General features: G+C 34.8%; 1 protein-coding gene across 1 annotated transcript in view; it reads left to right on the plus strand.

Moving 5' to 3' along the window:
- LOC149787066 (uncharacterized) overlaps positions 1-22913 on the plus strand; it is a 70790-nt gene that overhangs the window by 22903 nt on the left and 24974 nt on the right. The window contains exons 5-6 of the mRNA XM_089978334.1: positions 657-1223; positions 11844-11925. Coding sequence (XP_089834460.1) covers positions 657-1223; positions 11844-11925 — 649 coding nt within the window. The remainder of the gene's footprint in view (positions 1-656; positions 1224-11843; positions 11926-22913) is intronic.

Below are 22913 nucleotides of genomic sequence, written 5' to 3' on the forward strand. Positions count from 1 at the left end.
GTTAATTTTATTCAGTGTGCGAGTAGGTATTTTGATTGGAAAATAGGTATCTTGTTGCAATCATGTGTTTATTAAAGCTGAATATTTTCTCAGTGATGTTGCTTGCTATCATATTTGTACTCCATTTCTTTTAGATTTTGTGGTGCCTAAAATAAAGCTGTTTATGAATATAAGTGAAATTATCTGAAATCTTGTGTTTTTTTTACTGGTAAAATTATACATAATGGCATTAAAACATAACTCATTACTCCTGCAGAGAATAAAGTAACAGCCTACCTTTTGTAACAGGTTACTTTTGGCAGAATAAAGTCATTACTTTCGGCAGAATAAAGTCCTCCAAAAACTATACACATCTAAAACGTTTTAAAACTGTCTTCAAAATCTCGTCACTACTCCCCATGCATCAGTGATCATTATGACATGATTTTCTCACTAAAAGACTTCTAATGATGTCTCCTTTGTACTTAATAAAAATAGAGCTAAGCTAAAATCTTGCTGTTGCTGAAGAGTTTCAGAGTGGGTTTAAGCAATCAGCAGTTATTATGGAGGGACTCTTGTTTAATATGGGCCTATACTATAGATAATGAAACATTTATATTTGCTAAATATTCCCATTTAAATATTCCCATTTAATAATGAATCCATTTATTTATTAGGAGGAGAATTTCTTCTTTGCTCCATGGATACTTGATAAGAAGAAAACACCAAAAGAGGTTATCTGCCCAAAACAAGATCATCAGATTGCAAACTCATCAGCCTTGTGTTATGTCTTCACACCAAAATCCATGCCATCTTACGTCTTTCAAAGACTTCTTGCTGCCTGTGTTGTACGCTGGCCTATAGTCACACTGATGAAGAAGAATTTGATCTTTTGTGATTGCTGTGTTTTTCAGCTTCATGAGTACCACGAAATAACCCTACACTTTAGGGAGCATGTCATATTTGTAAGAATTGCAAAAAAGGGGAAATCTGTCAATTTACCATCTTCAGAGTTGTGCATTGAGGTCAGAGAATTCATCACTGATATGCTGAACAAGATTAATGAATGTCTGAGCCAGAAACTGAACTTTGAATACTTTATACAGTGTGCTGAAAGCAACAGTGACACCACCAATGGCCTGATCCCTGTATCTCAACTCAAAGAGGATGCAGAAGTTCAGTGTAGTTTCCATGGCAACATGATTGAGTCATGTAAACTGTTGAAACCCTGGTTTGAGAATGAGGTGAGTACCAATAAAACTCCTTTATAGATTTGTGCAGATTGGATTGTGGCAAATACATTTCTTTTTAACATATAGATAAACTTGACAGTTTTTGTCTGTAGCAAATTGTATAGGTCACGACATGAGTGAGTAATATGACACAGCGGTAAAACAAATATTCCTTACAATGTTGATTAATTGTAGTAATAGAGTACGTGCTGCTAATGCATTGCTATCCTTCTCCAGGACTCATGATTCCTGTCCAAGATATTTCTCACTGCAATTAGTATTAGAAGGCTCTAGCACAGAAAGAAAAAGATCCCAATCTGACTCGTGCATCAGTCCAAATGCAAAATACCTTCCTATTTTTCCTTTGATGACACTTTGCGCATCAAAGTTTATGTATTTGTTTGCAATTTTAAACATTTTTTTCATTCCATTTACAGTTTGGGTTCAATCAGGTGTAAGTCCCCTCAATCCTTGTCACTTTTTTAGAATTATCTGTGTTCTATTTGTAAATTTTAAGAATATTGGATATATACTTAGCAAGCAGTGATTTGGTTGTTTGCATTTCCTTGCCTTGTTCAGGTGCTTGGGCTAAGAATTTACTACATTCACTAAGATTTTATTTGGCATCATCCAAGTGGCTGAGGTAGGTGCTCAGTCTCTCCCTCCCTTGCAGGGGTTCCAGTGATATTTCAGCATCCACTGTTTCTAAGTGGATTGTCCTTACTATGAAGAAAGCTGGGACCTTTCCTTTATAAGAATAATGGCCAATAACATTCAGGCTATTACTCCATCATGGGCTTATTTGAAGCATGTTATGACAGCTGCTTTGTGGCAGTCTTTCACTCTCTTCTCATCATTTTACCTTCCGTCTTTGATGCGTAAAACTTATCCAATTTCATATCAGCTTATCATAATGATCTCTTCCAGTAAGTGCAGATGTTTATACCTGAGTTGTCCCAGCCTCCCACCTAACTGAAAAACTCAGCAATACAATAGTTGCAGGTAATATATTGCTACTGTTAAAATATTGTGTTGGGAGAGGGGTGGGGTATTATGTAATACTTACCTGATAGAAGGATTGTTCCTCCCATCCAGTTCTAATGTCCTGTTGTTGAGGTTCATGTCAAAGGGCAAGGCATTCCATATGTGGGCTGTAACACACAAGTCAGACTGGATCTTGTTTTTTCTGTTCCATAACCTTCCAGTACTATATGGTGGAATCTTTTTGTTGCCATTGTTCACAACTTGTTTTGAATACATATTTATATTTTTAGCTTTTGCTCTTCAGAATAACCCAAATTGTTAGTAGTGTCAGAATGGTTGTTTCAGATGTTTTGTTTCAAACTGATTTAGATTTTTTTCTCAGCCTTCTATACCCCATGACATTTATTTATACTGGTTAAAAGCCAATTGTGTACATGCAGCCAACAGATTATAATCCATGAAAATGATCAATATGTGATGATATAAGAGAACAGTTATGGGGTATATAGGACGGTGGCCAATGTTAGTTACTAACAAAACCAAGTTATAACACTAGTATGGTAAATAAATTTGATATTGTGACGTGACAAATTGTTTAGGTATTTCTATTTTGGGGTATTTTTACTCAACTTTTTACTCTCTGTGAATCTGCTACCCAACGGTCCCTTATCAGAGTTGTCAGTGATTTTCCATTTCCACCATCACTTTCTTGAACTTGGCTGTGCTAATTATTTTATCCTCAAGTAGTTCACTAATTGTATTGAGACTAGATTGCAAGAAGTACTTAATAGGCACATATTCATAAATGCAGCTGTCTCAAAATTAATTTGCTAACACCATGAGAGACACCATTACGATCGAGATATCCCTGACAATAATTCCTATTGCCTCACCATTGAGGGTTATTGTCCAACAAAACTCATTTCCATACTACTACTGTTCTTTATTATGAGATTCTATCTATTGATAAATATGCTTATGCAATCACACTTGACTATTAAGCAATGGGTGCATGGTCAAAGATAAAGTAAAGACAGAAGTGATAAGACAGTCAGAAAAGTAATGATAGGAAAGACAGAAATAAGTAAAACAGTGTCTGTATATATTTTTGTCCCTTCATGCTCAAACCAATCCGGCTACCACAGCAGTGATGAAATAAGGAACCTCAACTGGCATAGCCCTGAGAATCACTAGGTCTTACTTGCAGCTGACAGTTCATTAGAATGTGATTTTGGAAAGCTCCTGTTTGTGAGATACCAAGTTAGTAGTTTCCACAATTATTGATGGTAATTTGTTCCAAGTCCCTAATGATCTACATGGTAAGCTTTGAGACAGTACTACAAAACTGCTGTGAGACAGAAACATAAATATTGATCGCTGCTACAGAGTATGGAAATGTTCTGCTGCAGAGAATATTTTATACTGCCAAAGAATATTTTTGTGTTGAAAATTGTTGCAGTATATAATAGCAAAATATTTACAGATCTATTTTAAAAGAATATCAGGAGAGCTTTAGTCATGGTATTTTTCTGCCAGATGATTGAAGTGTAAATAACATTACAGAAAAGACCAAATAGCTGTTTCATTCCAGTGTATTTCTCATAGAGACTTATCAAAGAGACCAAAAAGAGGTTTTCTGTATTATTGAACATGTAATCCAGAACATATTGATAAAGTAATTAACTTGGGAATTATCTTTAAGCAGGAGCAATCTGAGCTTGGCAAACAGTTTGAGCAAAAACGTGAAAAGTCATTATTTCATACTGTGCAAGAAAAGAATAAAGGCACAAACAAGTACAGAGGTCTGCTGCAATGATGATGATGACTAATATGATGAGAATATTGATATATCAGTATAGGGGGTCACCAAAGGTTAAATTGTTTAGAAAAATACATTTTGGCATTAATATAACATTGGCATCTGCAATCACCAATCTTCCATATATCTCTGAAATGGATTACAGACAAGAAGAGAAGTGGTCCAAGTAACATAAAATAATTACAAAAGCTATTGCTAAATGCAAAGAAGCAAAAATTGTTGAGGAAATTTACAAGTACTCCATGACATCTGACATTATTGAATATAAATCTGTGCATATTTGAATTGGCATAATACTTTGCCATGATATGTCATATTTGCTCATTTGGGCTGACACAATGTTTTTTTTAAAAATTGTCTTTAACTTTATAATGGAATTTATGATTCTAAAGAGAATGAGCCTGTTTATTTGCAAAAGCCTTATTTGCAATTTTTATTTACTACTAAATTCCATAAAATGTTGGATATTGCCCTCCTTATTAATGTACAACACTATGCAGGAGAGAAGACAAAACAGTGGTGACTGGAAAATGAAGGACAGCTCGTGGAAAAATCAGCTAATTAGATAACACTGTGATATATTAAAAGTTCAATGGCATTTGGACATAATCACTGTAACGGCATACTTCTCACAAATTAATTATGCAGTAGAATGTGCCATTGTGAATATTGTAAAGTACATTTGCTCCTGTATTGAGTCAGAAAAATGGGTGCTTGACCATGTCTTAAATGCAGTATCGTAATCAAATTAGATATATTAAGCTTTGTCGGCCATGAGGATCTGTTCATGAGTATTATTTTGCTTGTAGCCAAACATCTACTAAGCCTGTGTTTGCACAAAACACCGTGTTCTCTGATTGAAAAGTTTGTTGATAACTTGTTTACTCTACCAAGATCAGAAACTGCCAAAACCAATGTTTTGAGTCCATGTTATATCCAACTAATGATAATTACGACCAGCCACGTAAATACCCACAATATTTGGGTGTTTTCAACTTTGGAAATATTAAATTTCTTATGCAGGTTACTGATATCGGCAAATTTGAATGACTCAGACTTGATATAGTTCTCCATCTGTTTGTTTCAAATAAAAACCTGCAACCAGTTTTATTATCCTGAAATGTTTGCAGTCTGTTCAATATTAATTTGATGTTATTGCATGATTAAGACTCTCACAAATGGTATACCAGTAGAAAAGCAGCTCGATGAACATGACTTTTATTGCAGTAGAATCAGTCAAAAACAACAGCATATAATTATACCAGAACCTGGTAAAACATTTTGAAGTTTACAGTGGTGTAAAAAAATGACAGTACCCTATATCATCCATGTGAACTTTGCATGCTTAAATGTTCTAGTGAAGACACATTCCTGTCCATCTGTGGTTTCAGCGACCATACAATACAAACCACTGCACAAGTCCCATGTGGGTTTTATTACACTGTTGTCAGATATGAATGGCAAAAAAAACAGTTAATGTTGTATTGTGGCAAGAATTCAGTTGAGGTTCTTCTTTTAATCACTTGAGGTTTCAGCAAAACAGATCAGTCAACAGCTCTTCTCACCAGCCAACATGATTATGAACAGTGACACAAGTTTTCTGAGGCCACTGATTGCTGGATCTGTAATAGCCCCATTCATTGGTAGAAAGCAAAGACACTGAAAGTTCCAAAGTTTGTGACACTGTCACATCACTGGTGCATATAGAAGTTTACACATCACGTTATTTACAGATGAAAATTAAACTGAGTCAGACCAGAATTCCTGTACTATTTTATAACCACTGAATGTGTATGATGGCCATTTCTGATGCAGGAAGTTGCAATGGTGTCAAAGGCACAAATAAGTGTTATTGCAGAGAACATGGAAAAATACATTATATTTAAACTTTGACAATTACAGTTCATCAGTTCATTACAGTTTTTGATTTTGTTCTTGGAAAAGTTAGTAATCTACTGGAATGAAAATTTCAGAATTACTTGTCAGTAATGTAACATAATCACTATCTAGTTAACAAGAAAATGAGTGTATCCATTTAAGTACATGACAAATATGCCAAACTTAGTTGACATCAATCAATGCATTTTATTTGTCACTGTCACGTGAAGGTATAATCTGTCAATGACGATGTATACACAAAACAAGTTTGGTCCACATTTGATTGTAAAACCATGAGTGACTATCATGATTTGTATTTATGCACTGATGTGTTGTTGCTTGCTGATGTGTTTGAAAATTTTGTGACATTGTCATGCATGTGTACAAATTAGATCGTACACATTACTTCCCATCTGATAGAATGGCTTGGGATCAGTTGCCAAAAATCAAAATAGAGTTGCAGATGCTCACCATTATTAATATGCATTTGTTTATTGAATGCGTACATCATGGTGGGACCGTTCCGGTGGCCTAGTGGTTAGAGCATCCGCCTCAGATGCGGGAGGTCGTGGGTTCGATCCCCGGCTGAGTCATACCAAAGACTTATAAAAATGGTACTAACAGCTGCCTCGCTTGGCGCTCAGCATTAAAAGGTTAGTGTTAGGACTGGTAGGGTCGGTGTCAGGATAATGTGACTGTGTGGGACATCATGCTTTATGTCTACGGCATCATGCCCCAGTGCTAGACATCACTATAAACTGCCACATTGCAGACATCGTAACGATATGACTGAAATATTGTTAAAGCTACGTTAAAAATCAAAATCACATCACATCACACACATCATGGTGGTATATCAGGTCATCAAATTGCATGTGGAAACAACCCAAACATAGGCAGGCGTGTGGCCCAAACTGTTTCATCATGTATCTTGATACAACAACCTTTGCAGTTGGGCAATACCATAATCATTTACCTATTGTTGGATTTTCCCACACTCATTGACAAACGAAACACATGATTATGACAACATCAGAGGCCGTATGTACTTCATAACAAAGTCATTGCATTCATAATGAATATCCACTAGCACCAAACCATTGTTAGTACCTGGTGGTTGGTTATCACCTTATCAGAGTGCAGTCATAAATTTACTGAATGTGCTTCTTCCAAGTCTCAGGATCAAAAGCTGCATTTACAAATCTGCAGTTATATTTGCAACTGGAATGCACTTAATTAAAGTCCATTGGGTGCTTAGATATCATCAGCAAGCTTGGATGGCTCCATATATACAAATGAATACAAAGTTGAACACAGCTGCTGCCAAACAGTTTTGAAAAAGATTTCTTCAAGCTCATGAACAATTCTTTTATTTGGCAAAATAATGGAGAATTTATGAAAGTGAATTTAAGTGGACCTGTTGGTGTTAGTGAGCAAGAGAAGCTTTGAAGAGCTTACTGCATATTATGCATTAGAATCCCATAAGATATTTGATAGTGGTCTTGTTGCCATTCTCAGTGAGACAGCAAATGTGATGTTGACCAAACCAGTCGATGTTGGTTCATCAGTACTTGATTTGCTGAAGCTGCTCATGTACGAGACAAAGTCATTCTATTTTATCAAGAACACGTCAAGATGCTTCATATCAATGCCAACAGTGTCATTTCTCGTGAACACAACAGATGTGCACCCAAGAAGTAATATTGTGGGATAATTTTTGTGGCAAGTAAGCACCCAACATGTTCTTACCACACCAAAACATTTGTGGCATTTCAACTTACAGAGTGAGATAATAGCCAAGAATGGTTTAAGATAAAATTAGATAGACTAGTGGAGACTGTTTGCAGTTAAACAGTCATGAACCCTCTGAAGAAATCTTCCTTCACTCAAACTACATGTGCATATCACAGTTTTTGGTCCTACAAGGAATGGCATCTAAACATCAACACTGGTCTGCAAATTTCACAACACAACTTTTGTACACTTTACCCAATTTATTTTCGTTGAAACACACAGTCTGTTGTTGACATGTATTTTCATAAAATAGTAGGCAGTGCTGGTGGTGGTAATTAATGTTATGCCATGATACTTTCTGACATGACCCTGTTGTTAGAGGGTGGTTGAATGAAGATACTTGATGCAACTGTGGAAAATTGATAGAGTAATTGAACCTGTTCTTTCATTTGATAGTACTGTCCTATCATGAAGTGAAGGTCGACCTTAGTAAAAGTCAGCTTATAAAAATAAAAAATGCAGTAAGAAACAATAGTGGGGTCACATTGAAACTTTCTCCAACAAAAGAAGAATTGTTCCAAACACAACTTAATCAGCTTAATGCAGCCAAATACAATAACGCCTTGGTGACACAAATGCAAAAGACCAGTGGAATATTTTATTCCTTCCAGTGATTCTAGCATTGTTAGCAGAGTAGCTGCATAAGTTATAAAAGTGGTAATACTAGGGGCTGTTGGAACAGCAGCAGGAAAGGCTTTGAAGAAGGCTATTGGAGGCATTACCTTTTATAGTGAACCTGGAAGGTCAATCAAAAAGGAAAAAGCCTTTGATTGCCAGGAACAAGAATTGAATACCATTGGGAAGACGTCTCCAATTGCATAGATGGCTGTGCATCCAGTAACTCATTTACTCATGATGATAACCTCAAGCATTTTCATGGTGTCTTTATTCACATTGAACTTGCATCAGCAGTGCAATGCACACATGAAATTAGTATTAACTTGGATATGACAACAGGACCTAGTATTCATTGAGTTGTGACACCTTACCATTTTATTTCAACTCATATGAACTTGCACCACCACTTGATTTGTTAATTTTTTAACCCAGAGTGCTAACACCTGTCATATATATATATTATTTTACTTGACTATACCAGTGCTGAGCTTCCTCATTACCAATACCACACTTATTGATTTTACATTAAAATAAGGTTAATGTTATACAAAATGTCTATTAATATTTATGGACATTACTGCACTAGATGCAGCACTGATGTGGATCTGAGCAGGTTACCACCATAGCAGATTTGACCAAGTGTGCTAGCTGTGTTGTTGTTGGTGTTGACCCAGGTGATTTTTCAAGATCAAACATAAATTTCAATTGCCAAATATTGACATTCAGGATATTGTTGTCAGGCTCAAAGGCCTGAAATCACTGAAAATGATGAAACACTGACATGTCAGTTGCATTTATAAAAATATATATTGATATAGCTGAGGTTGTGGTAAACCAACACATGGATGCAAAGATCAAAAGGGTCATTGATGTCTGTGCACAAAGTACAATATTATTTACTTTAAAAGTTCTTCCATTATTTCATTTTATTTTCAAAATTCTCATGAATACATTTTAAAAAATGGCACACTTGAAAGAATCCAAAGTCAGCTTTCGAGGTTGGTGTGATTTGTAACAAAATAACCTTTGTATTTGATATCCTATCAGTATGTTCAAACAATGAGTTTAGGGGCCTCGAGTGGCCAGTTGGTCTAAAAGCGCTTTCCATTACGGATCACTGCCATCTCACCTCTGTCTGCGTGGGTTCGAGTCTGGGATTTGGCCAATATGGGTTTGTGAGAAAGCTTGCCAGTAGCTCGTGGGTCATTGGTTCTTTCCGGGAATTTCCCGGGTTCTTTCTCCACCATTAATATTGGCTGCCATGTATAGCCTATCATGTGCTGAAAAATGGCGTTAAACCCTACAACAACAACAACAAACAAGGAGTTTAATGCTAACTGCCAGTTTTGTTTATTCGCTACCCAGGCTTCTATTTACTTTTCATCTGTAGTCATAATTAATACAATCGGGCATTGATGTATGTGGGTAAATAGTATACACAGCAATAACTTGCTTTAATGATACTTTTTGTTACCAATGCTAGATTGTCTTTGCACTGAAGTAAATGTTTTTTCAAGTAACGATTTTTATTTGCGAGATACTGTCATATAGTTAACCTGGGTATAGTACAGCCTTGGTTATTATGCACCTATCACCATGTCATGCATGACTGGCAAATGTCTTCAAGCAATCAGTTGATATTTTCCTCTCGTTTGCAATTTTATTGAATCCAGTTTTCAGTCAGATAACATATTCAAACCTCTGAGTACAACCAAACATGATTCATTTCTCTGTGTTCACATCAATGAACAATGTGTGTTATATGTTATCTGACATAAGTGATACTGGCCACAGTATGGATGTCAATGCTACATATACAGAGTTCATGGATATATTTTTTCCTTTGATGCTTTTGATGAAAAAAGAGGAATAAATGATGATAGTACATGGTTAGTTTCTTTAATTTTGTTATCAAATAAGCGTTTTGATTATCTATTGTATTGCAATGTGCAGTACAAGGTGGTGCTAATTCATCACAAATCTATTTAATTTCTTATGTCTTGGGACATATGACCTAGGTGAAAAAAATTTTACCATAAGTTCTGGGGCAGGGAAAAAAAATTATTTTATCATGTCCCATCATATACAGTAAGTATGTCAATTTAGATTTTGTGCATTTTGTAGACTAGAGTTAGGTAAATGGTCTGCAACTAACACAATCCTAAGATAAGTTTAGCTAGAAAAAAGTTCTTCAGGGAATGCTCTCTCAGAAGTCAACTAGGATTGTATATAAGCCAGGGTCAAACATAATACAAGGGAGTCATCGTATAGAACTGGAGTCGTTAAGGTTAAATTAAATGTAGAAAAGAAAAACCCACTTGCATGTGGCTAATTCCTCTTGCACAGTTACATCAACTACATGTCCATGGTTTTCCAAGACCTGGAGACATTTTGGCATTGAAAATGAAAGCATATGGTAATTGGACAATTTTTGTGTGTTCACAGCAAAACCATGGAGTGCATTTAATAATCTAATATCAGTCCTCCATGACATGCTTTACACACAAATAATACATACAGCATGGATCATGTAGATTTTGTACACACTGTACCTAAAAGATTGAGATCACAGGAAAATAAAATATAATCTTTAAATGTCAGTTGAACAGCAACAAAGCAACAATTGTTAGCTTGCACTATTGCATTTCAGGCGTGTTGCAAGAAAATATTCAGAAAAAATGATTCACAAATTCAGAACAGCAAAATTTAGAAACAGTTTGGAATTTATTTAGAAACAGTAAAGCAAACCTTGTAACTAGCTGAGGTGTATGTATATTCAAAAACAATTCAGCAATAGTTAGAAATCAGCAAATATGCAGTACTTTGGTATCATTTTACAGTAAATGAAAGCTTTGCAAAGTATAAAAACTTAGGCGATTTTAGTGTATTCACCGGACATGCTTTTAAATGTAAATCTTTTGTTTCCATTGTGCTCTATGAACTATTGAGAACAAATATAACTCTCTTTGGGGAATGATGCATTTTGTCAGTTCTAAATAGTATGTAGTTTTTTGTTCAGTAAAAATGAATAATAAATATTCCCAAAAATGATACATTTTCTTTTTGTATTACAAACGCAAAAGGGGCAAATTATCCATAGTGCTTCTATGTCACAATCTGGAAACTGTATAAACCTCAAACCTTGCTGCAGTTTCATGTAGACCTAACATATGCATCCATGGCTGATGTTGCTATTTTAATGAATAGTCTTACTAAGTTAGTACACAAACAAGTGAGATCAAAATGTTTTCAAAATTGCTTTAGCAACCAGATGAAAAACCTATTTTGTACTTTCCTCTAGAACAGCTGAACTAATTTCAGTTAAACTTCTTATGAATGTTTTTAATAAATGTTATGCTTACATTATATCCAAAGGGGTTACTTTAGAAATAATCTAACTTTTATAGGAACTAGATGTTGAACATATTTGGAAATTCTTTTCTAGAATATCCGATTTTCTATTTGGAAGTGGTATAAATAAAGACTGCAATCTGTGGGGTAAGGAGCAGATGTTAATTTTAGTTTACGTTCCTATGCAGCAAAAGATGGATACAGATGAACAGATATATTCAAGTATACCAGATCTGACTGCACCTGAGGAGAGAACAGTTCCACCATTAGGTAAGAAATACGTCTTTTTATGTACTCTAGCTCAGACATTCAGTGGGTAAAGAAAACTGTTGAGAGACTAGAAAAAGGACACGGATTTGTTTGCTGTGAGTATAAACAAGACCATATTCCAGGAACTTCATTATTACAATTTGCTAATGATAGCATCAGATATGCATACAAAACAATTGTAGTTATGACACAGGACACTTGTCAGAGTGATTGTGTTTTATGTGAAATTACAATTGCATTGAACTTGACAAAAAGACAAAAGGTGTTGTCCCTGTGTTACTGAATGACTGTAAAATTCCTTATAACTTGAAAGTCCTGAAATGTAATTAATGCTCGAGATTTGAAAAGCAGAGTGATCTGGTGACACCAATGAATTAATGGAGCTGGAGATTGGAGGTGAGTAAATATTTTATTATTACCATTCATCACATGAGCAATTTATCCTCCTATGACAAATTTTAATTGCAGTTTCACCAGCATTTCTGTATATAAAAAAATTAAACTCCAGTTCTATTTTAGCTCCATTTAGATGTTCATAATTTTAATTTCTTGAGAGAGTACCAATTTCAAGTAAAATCATGAAGGCAAAAGCTAGATATTATTGTCAATTAATCAGTTGGCCTCATATAGCAGAATTTATTTAATGGAAAATCTATAGGTTTGTCATATGTATGAAATTCCATGAAACATATAACATTGTGGATAGGCTGCATAATAACAGAAATTATTTTCAAACTCTATTTTAAACTTGAATGATAGGTCATTTGATGGCCCTGCTTTAATCCTGCAAATAATAATAATAATAATAATAATAGCAATAATGATAATCACTTTATGTAAATAGCTGAAGAACTAACCTACCCTGTGGCCCTCGTACATAGGAACTTAATTATATTCAAATGCACACATATACACACACACATGCATAGTAGCATAAACATGAATAGGCACAAAGTATTTACTTTCTTTCCTTTCACCAGATGGATACTCACCCATATATCAATATATATATATATATATATATATATATATATATATATATATATATATATTGAACCCATATAGTTATTATCATGCAATAGGCAATTAATAGATGAGTAGTATATTTAATGATGGCCAGAGTCATTCATGAGTACAGATACATGTAAAGTTGTTTTCATTCTCAGTTTAACTACATCTCTGAAACCACTGGATATGTTGGGGTTTGGAAGAAGGAAATAGAGGGTGCATTTCTAATGTCAACTGGAATTCCTGAAAAAAGTTTCATAGTACATGTATTGGAAACTTTTTTTTTATAATTCCTTATCTGGTTTGCGAATTTTATACTGTTTGGTAGACAGGGATCGCAGGTCATGTGGGTAGTAGTAGCCTATACTAATAGTGATTGGAAATATTCAGGAGCACTGTTATTTTTGGATATCCTGTACATTAATTTGGCTTTTCTCATCCGGATTGTCTATAATAGGTAACAGTTTTTAACTTACCAGCTAAATATTCCTTGCTTTCTTTTTGGAGTTATATTCGCCAAATTGATCTTTTTTAAAGATGTGCCATCTTTGCTATGTTTTTATCATTTGAATTACCCCATACTGTATTTCAGTAGTCTTAAAAAGGTTGTATGTAACTGTTATAAAATAGTTTTCTGTGCCTTTCAGGGAGAAAATATCTTATTTTACTGAGAAGCCATAAACTGGAATTAACTTTTTTACTGATATGTTTGATAATTTCAGTCCATGATAGGTTATTATCTACCAAAATACCAAGTAGTCTATCATGACAGATCATTTGCAAATTTTTATCCTCCCATGTCAGACATAGTTCATCACTATCAAGATTTGTCCTTTTTTGCCGTGTTGAGATCAGTAATATTTTAGTTTTACCAGTATTTACCACCATGCCATTGCATGGGCATCAGTTGTCCAGTTTGTTTAGGGCATCCTGTAAAGAAATTTCCAGTTCATGCCTTGTGTTTTGGATGTCTGATGAGGTTATGTCATCTGCATAGAGATCTGTAGATCAAATTGAATCCCTTACTAAAAGTGGTAGGTCATTAATAAATAAAATAAATAGTAATGGATCTAGAATTGAGCCATTTGGTACTCCATATCTAATTGCTCCTGGTTCAGACAGAACATTATATAAACATGTTGTGTTTTCACAGTTTGAAGTAAACCATCTAATTGTTCTTTCATCACATTGGTAAATTTTCAGTTTCTTCAAAAGTATTTCATGATCCAACATGTCAAAAGCTTTCCTGAAATCTACAAATACAGATCCTATTATTCTAACTTGATCAAGTGCATGAAGCCACTTATAAGTTTGAAAGATCAAGGCAGTTTCACATGAATGTTTCTGTCTAAAGCCTGATTGACTAGGGTGTAACAGCAAGCGTTGGGTTAAATACGAGTCATGGACATGTTTTTCAATCAATTTTGCCAAGTTTGGTAGTATTGAGATTGGCTGGTAGCTATCAGCATCATCCTTAGAACCAGATTGTGAATAGGCATTACTTTGCAGTTTTCCATATTTTGGGTACAGATGAGATTGCATACTTAAATTGATTATATATGTTATGCTATCTAAAATAGCTGAGTCAGAAGTTTTAACGAGTAATGGACCAATCTGATCAAGTCCTGTAGCTTTATTGGTATCAAGTTCAATGAGACAGTTTTCAAAACAGTTTTTTGATACTGGTGGATAGATATACATACCTCCTTAGGGATTTTGCTTCTACAGAACCTTTCAGTTCATTAAAGTTGTTTTCTATCACTGGTTCCTTTAACTTTGTGGTGGTGAGAAAAAAAACCCAACAATCATTGAAAACATTTGCAATGTGAGTGCCATCAGAGAATATGGTGTCATTTACCAGAAGTGAGTGGATTTTATTAGTCTGATCATGGTGTGTTTCCCCAATGACTTCATTGAAATATTTCCAAATAGTATTTGTGTTGCTCTTTTTGTTTTCTAGCATTGATTGAGTTTTTTTTATAGCTTTTTTAATCATACTTGTTATTGTATTTCTCCATACTTTATATTGTGCATGGTTTCCCATAGCCTTGAATTGGTCTTGTGTTTTATGGCATCTAAGATTTCAGTAGTAAGCCAGTTAGGTTGGATTTCATACTTTGCTCGATATACTTTCAGTGGTGCATGCTTAGAGACTTTGTTTATAAATATGTTAGTCCACACTATCAGAGCTTCATCTGTGTCATCCAAATTTTGGATTATATTCCATGGAACTTTATACATGTATAGGTCATCCAGAAATTGTTCTTTATTAAAAATTTTGAATGATCTGTCAGTGATAGTTTTGTCTGTATTTTTCCTATTTCTCTTGCATTTGACCTTTGTTGTAAAAAAACTAGGATAGTGGTCACTTAAAGACCAACATTAGGTACATTAACACAAGCCACGTTGTCTGGTAGGTTGGTATAAATGTGATAAATAAGAGTGATTGATATTCTTTTACCCTTGTGCATTCATCTGCAAAGTCACATATAGACCCTGAAAATCATTTTACTTTGCATTTACCACAGTGTCCATTGAATGGTTAGATTCAATAGTTCCACTAGGTACATTTAGATTTAGAGTATTTCTTATAAACGAAGCATTGGCATTCTCCTCTTTGCCAGCTTCCTAGTATGTATGATACATTGATTCACAGAGTTTCTGTTTCTGTCCAGTTTTATGGCATCTGAAGCACTCAATCTGTTTGCTATGATGGCATACATGTGTCACATGCCCAGTTTCTCCACAGTAGAGACAGTACTCTTCATCATATTGCCTGGAAATGGGGACATGTTAATATTCCTCAGCAGTAGCTAGGTTACTTTTCTATTTAAAAGAATTTTGTCTCTGTGCTAGAGGCTTAGGCTGACATCCTGGTTCTGAAGAAAGAAAGATGTGTATTGTGGAATGTACTGTAGGTTGAAGTCTTCACAGAGGTCAGTTATCAGATCATTGATTTCTTTCACCCTGGTGTCCACACAAGGAGGTAGTCCTGATAACATTAATTTACATGTTATCTGGGCTGCAATACCTAGCAGCATACAGTAAACCTTCAGAATTTGTTCTGATTTGATTTAGTGACCTGCCATCACTGGCATCATTTCCACCTACTAAAATAATAATTTGGTTGTACACCGCTCCCTCGATAACTCGCGCCCGGATAACTCGCGATCCCGCTTATAACGCGGTGTCCGTCTTGGCTCCCGATTTTTTCCAGAGAAAATGTATTTAAAATATCTTTAAAATATGCTGAACATGAAAAAAATTACGATAAGAATTGATAAATTAAACCTTGATACATTGCTCGTTTTATCATCGAAAATGGTGATTAATGCCCGTAAAAATATAATCCATATTTTGAAATTTGCAAGTTCTAGAGAAGAATTAATTTCAGAGATCTGGAAAATGCTTAATTACGCGTATTTGGATGCCAATTTTTGATCTGGGACGCAGAAAAGGCGGGAGTCCTCCGTACGCATGTAATAGGTGTGCGGGAAAATTCAAAGATTTGCCGGTCCTGTTTCAGCCACCTGCTTTGTGGGAAAATGTGTTGATCAGTTTACTGTGCTGATATTTACAATGACAGAATTCAGTGACTGAAAGACTCTTTGATGTACTGTTGCTATTTCATAAGAGTACATTAAAAAAAAAAAAAGAACATGATGCAACAGCTAGGCGGCTAGTTCAAAGGCTTTGACTTGGCGGCCGAGTGAAAAAATATACTGATATTTAGTGATTGAATTCAGAGGCAGAAAGACCCAGTTTTAAAATCCTAGCGAGACCTCTGTTTAAAGATATCATATATTATGTAAGTTTTTAGGATAAATAGTTGTCATTATACTGTAAATAAACAGTCTGGTGAAATAGCGATCAATGAAAACTTCTGGTAAATGTTAACAGGTGGCAACAGAGAATGAAATAAACACCAATTAAACGACTTCCTGTGTGAAAGTCACGTTCTAATCCTTTAATTCCGTTTCAGTGTAAACATTATAATTACAACATAGTCTGTTCATTGAAAACATGAAAAGAGTCAATCGACCGTCACATCGAAACCCGTGAGTACTTCTGTGAGAACCTAATTACATGTACATGCCAGCTTTGTTTTGATCAACAACTTGGGGAAGTGTTTGTTGCATTAAAAAAAAAAATCGATTACAAGAGACCTCGGGTGCTGGATTAAGGGTCTTGGAGCTGCCTTTGACGTAAAGCAAAACAGTAACAGAGACAACGACGACGATAGTGACTTCGAATGTTTCAGTGAAACTGATGTCATTAATGCCGAGGCAGTTTGGGAGAAATTAGTACAGACTCATGGTCCTGAGATGGGCGTTTCTCTTGATGGAGGAGTGGATTTGTTCTGACAATGATTGCCCTACAGCCGCATACATGTCAGATGAAACTATAATTATTTCTATAGCGAACAAATTTGCAGCAGAAGACGATTCTAACTGGAATAACACAAGTGTTGAAAGTGATGCAGACACAGATGTTGCACCCCCACCTCTCTGCACAGGAAGCAAATATTTTGATATTGCCATAAGGTGGCTGGAGACCCAAAATGTTGACTACGTAAAGCTCATGCAGTTGAGAAATCTGAGGGATTTTGCTCGGCGGCTGAGAAACCAAGGAGTAACACACACAAAAAAAATTAACTGATTTTTTCAAAAAGTGAATTGATATTTGTCAAGCGTGGCACAAACGGCAAGTATTAACTTTGTTCTAATTTACGTTGCTTTAAATTTGAGACCAATTAAATATGTTAGTACTGATTAACTCTTGTTTTTTTTTTTTTCCATTTTACTTCTATCGCATACAAATCTATCTATCTATCTATCGTTCGATCGACACTGTTTCTCGAAAAGAGTCGATCTTCTGTGTAAAAAAAAATTATAATTTGGCTCAAACAATAAAACTAGAATGTATACAATTCAACATAAAAATTAGTGACGTAGTACACAATGTGTGAAGTGGTACACATGTTCAGTGAACGGAAACCACGTGGAATAATGTTTTCGATGATCGCCTCAATATACTGTAATTTTTCCTGAAATTTTTAATGTTGTCCTATGAGAAAATAATAAAGTACACCGTTATGAAGAGATATTTATTAACAGTTAATCTCAGAACCATTATAAAGTGAATATTCAACAGTATAATCTGCCTACCCCCCCCCCATTTTTCCGTTATGTCGTCAATCACTTTATTGGTTTTGGGCTTATTTTATAGGTCCCTCGATAACTCGCCCCTCGCTTATAGTGCGGTCGATGTTTCTGGACCCCGATGTGCGCGAGTTATCGAGGGAGTGGTGTATTTAGTTTGGCCAGTATTCATTATTCTGTCCATGCTGTTGTTGATTTGTGCAGCTCTAAGAGTCTGTACATCTGTTTTAAGAAGTCTCCTTGGTATTATGCTTTTCAATATTGATGAGCCAATTATTAGAGTCCTATCTTTTCTGGCTTGTGATTTCCTGTGTTGGATTCCGGTTCATATTTCAGACACCTCTTTGAGGAAGGGGTGCTGAAATTGGTGTCTCAGTTGTGTGTGCTAATTGAGCTGATGTCTGAGCACTTGAAAATGCACTTGTCTCAGCACTTGAAAATGTACTTGTCTCAGCACTTGAAAATGCAGTTGCTGGTGCAGGCAACAGACTTGTCTGAGCTGAGGGCCATGGGTGTACTCTTACTGTTGTTGCAGATGTGACACAGCACAGACATTTATAGAAACTGTAGCAAATAAGTCCCACAAACAACTTTTTTGAGGAAGAGGTGCTGAAATTTGTGTCTCACTTGTGTGAGCTAAATGAGCTGATGTCAACACATTTCTTTGAGCACTTGTTGTTGTTGGTGCAGGCAACAGACTTGTCTGAGCGGAGGGTCATTGTTGTACTCATATTGCAGTTGCAGATGTGACACAGCACAGACATTTATACAAACTGTAGCAAATAAGTCCCGCAAACAAATTTTCTTTCTGCTTCACAATTTAAAACAGATATGCATTTGCTTGCCAAAGCAGATATATGTCAGATACCCAGGTGAGCAATGTCAGACCTTCTTGGGACTTGTGTTAACTATTTTTGTCTGTTTGGGATGCAGTAATGACTTTATTTGAAAGAATTGAACTGTTATTAATGGTCCAACACATATAAAAAAATAGTAATGAAAACTGAATGAAGATTAAATAAGTAAACAAGAAAGATATGGAGCAGACAAATGTCAGAAAAGAGGCTGGTGCGTACGATACAACTCTCATATAACACCAGCTCAGTTGACAGGTTATGCAAACTTATTTCTGCCAGATAATTATGAAATAACAAATGAAGGAATACAAAGAAAAAGTATTAGATCATATATGATATTTATACTGGTTGCTCCAGTTTCCTACATAACCACTACAGAAATAAGACCAAAACTTAACAGGATTTAAAATGGTGTCACCAAAGCTAGATTTCGGTTGAAGCCAAATGATTGAATTTCATCAGTATACTACAGATTTAAAAGTTGAATTGGATTATGCCACTGATGGTAATGGTATATTTTTCTTATTTAGCAATATAGTCATGAAACCTGGTAGCATTGTAGGGTTAACAGTCTGAAAAGTCTGTATAGTATTAAATAAGATTAACACAGATGTAGGGAGACCATTCATTCAATCATCTAATAGAGAAAGTGAAACAATCCATGAAAACATTGATAATGAGGCACAAGACTGTAAGAACATTGCAAACATGTGGACCCCTTTTTTAAAATTAGAAAATACATAACATATTAGCCCTATTTGTTCAACTTGAAGAAAATCACGATCAAAATTGGTAACTGACACATTGATTTATCATCCATTTTATCAATGAAAACGGTAGATAGGACCTGAACATTTTAATCAACATTATCAAATTATCACATTCCAATAAGAAGTCACATATTTTGTTACTTGTTCTTTCCAAAAGACCTTTTTAGTGTACCATAAAATCAATATTGAATGAATTTTTGATCAATGAAATTGTCATGCATGCTGGAAGCATTATATTAAGAAATAAATTTCAATTAGATTTTTTTTTATCAAGCAAAATTTGTGTTTTAGTTATATATTTTAGTTCAGTTTAAGTTTAATCATCATAAATGCACTGTCTTTTCTTGTATTCAAATGTAAAATGCATCAGTCAACCGTAACACCCAAGTCTACAAGCGTTTTGCTGACAACTTAATTAAGAGCCAACCGTATTTGATATCTGACTTGTGGACATATTTGCTGTATAGTTGCAATAAATTAGAAGCTGGCCTCCTTTGTGTTATCATGTTAATTGCCTCTTTTGTATCAAATAAAGGAGGTTGAATAAAAGAAAAGTTAAACCGCATGCAAATCCTATATGCATAAGATCTAGCAAGTCCTGGTCGTAAATCGGTTAAACTCATTCGAATGATTCCACTTGATCTCAAACATAGTCATAAATATTATTGTGTACATAATATAATTAAACTACCTTAAATTAACCTACTTATTCATAAATATGATCAAGATAGCAAGGCAGCCAAGCAAAATGAATATTTTGGCAAATAAAGAGCATTGTTTCATAGATAGTATGATTGTGGAGAAGTGCGTTTTTAGAGAATTCCTGAATTGGCACTTTGAGATATCCTCAAGGGTGGGAAGTATCACTAATATTTGCAGTGAAATCACAGCATCAGTATTCTACTAATTGAGCCATACAGAAAGTTAGTTTTGACACAGATAATTGTTGTATGAAATAAATGTCATTAGTTTTTGGAATCTTGTTTTGTGATGTATCAACAGTTAGCCTGGTTGTCACCTCAGAGACTTCCTGCTTCATACTTTGTAGGCAAATATAAAGTGGAAACCAGAATAATCAGCTACAAAATGCAGTGACCTAATACACAAATGTTCTTGCATACATGTAAATGTTGATTGAAACCGGTTGGAATAATGTTAACGATCTTTTGGTTGTTAAGATTAAGAGGTTAGTGTTAGGACTGGTTGGCCTGGTGTCAGGCTAAAGTTCGAAAATAAATGTAATTTACACAGAATAACAAACAGCTTCATTAGGAAAAGAGGTTAATTAACAAGTAACAGTACATTTACCCCACCCCCCCATTTGGTGGTTTTCTCGATGTCCAGCGGTGATGGGATCTCTCATTTTTGGAGGTCCCTTGGTAACTTGTGCCCTTGCTTACAGTGCGATCTATGTTTCTGGACCCTGCTGTTCGTAAGTTATCAATGGAGAGGTGTAGCTGCATTTCTTTCATTTGCAAAATAAGGAGACCTTCATATATCTTGGAAAGTGTCCACTTCTGAAAGTTCCAAAAGTACTTTAAATTTGGAAACTTCTCCATACCTAGGGACATCTGGGATGTGTACCTCAGGAAGTACAGAAGGACCAAATTCTAAACATTTCAAAACTAATTCTGTAAAATATGCAGGGATGTGTACTGTTTGAACTTACTTAGCAGCATTATTATACTTACTGCCATATATAGCCTATCACGTACTGAAAAATGGTGTTAAACCCACGACAACAACAACATTTAGTAGCATACACCATACTCAATGAACTAATGCTAACATCATTAGTATTCAATGATCAGCCATGAATAGCATGGGTACCAGATAACATTTTCAGATATTCTGTATTACTGTTCAAACCTTGTTTAATTTTGTCACTGCCTCTTTAGAGCTAGGACTGAGAGTTGGCCTAATTACATTCTTAATAAGGCTTCCAACTGTCAGTGTAAGATATGTAGCAATGATTCTTTTAGCTGTTGCATTAGTTTCAATAGTTAATTTGCTCATCTTTTTGAACAATTATTGAAGTTTTTCAGCAATATGTTACTTAACTTTTTACATATATTTTCTCAATCATTCCTTTCATATAACTCTTTATTTCCACTATTTGTTCTTATGCTCTCTGATTTTTAATATTCAGCAGGACTTTTTAACTACTTTAATTTACCATCCTCATTTTCGTTGGTGATATTTTTCTTTGTCCTCCATCACTTTAGTGAACATATCTATGTCTTTTTCCAGTAACTTCATATATCGCTGGGTTTATTGAAATCATTATTTAATTTCTTCTTCCTTACATGTATATATTCTATCAGATGTTTATCATTTATGTCTTTCATGATGTACATGTCATCTATTGTCACATGGTATATCTATATATTTCTTTGCATCTCTATTTCCTTCTCTAGTTAACAGTTTTGTCAGAAGTGAATCATGTTTTATCTTCTATGTGTGTGTGTATGTGTGTACAATATTGAGCACTCATGTTATACATGTAAATTCATTTACCAATTGTCAAGAAACAAATATAACACATTTGGACATTGATAGCCAGATCTAAAAATCATTATATTGTCTTATTAGTATTCTTTAGTATTGACTATTCTTGCTTGTGAACAAAGAATATTGACCATCATGTAAACATTTGAGTGAGCTCACATGTAACTATGCCAAATTCAAGCTGATCTTATTGGTCACTTGCGAAAACAATTTTAGCATTGTATTTGTTGTAACAAAGAGAGCCAATAATGAAAATGTTGAACAGTTTGGATATATATGTAGTTTCAAGTCTTTCAGCATTGATTGTTATCTGATAAGTGTTTAAGATGGTTTTGGATACCTACGGGTTTGGTTGAAAAGAAATTTAGGAGTTGGTTTTATGAATTGTTGTTTTAAATGTCATAACATTATTGAGCTTGATTAATCAATAGCTAGAAACGAAAGAAATAATTACATTTCAAATTTCACTGTGGTAATTGTTGACCACTATAAAAGGTTTTGTATTTGCTTCTTGGACTGAATATTTCTGAGAGGGGATGGTGGGCTTGTTTGAATTGAAAAACTATCATCAGAGATGTTATTATAAATCAGAGATCATCTGCCTACAAATATAAATTCTAAGATGACATAAGTACAAATTATCAAAGGGATTCACCTTATGAGCCAAAGATTGAATCTTTACA

Source organism: Sinohyriopsis cumingii, chromosome 12 (genome assembly GCF_028554795.1).
Source record: "Sinohyriopsis cumingii isolate HCF-2022 chromosome 12, ASM2855479v2, whole genome shotgun sequence".
In the NCBI taxonomy this organism is placed as follows: domain Eukaryota; kingdom Metazoa; phylum Mollusca; class Bivalvia; order Unionida; family Unionidae; genus Sinohyriopsis; species Sinohyriopsis cumingii.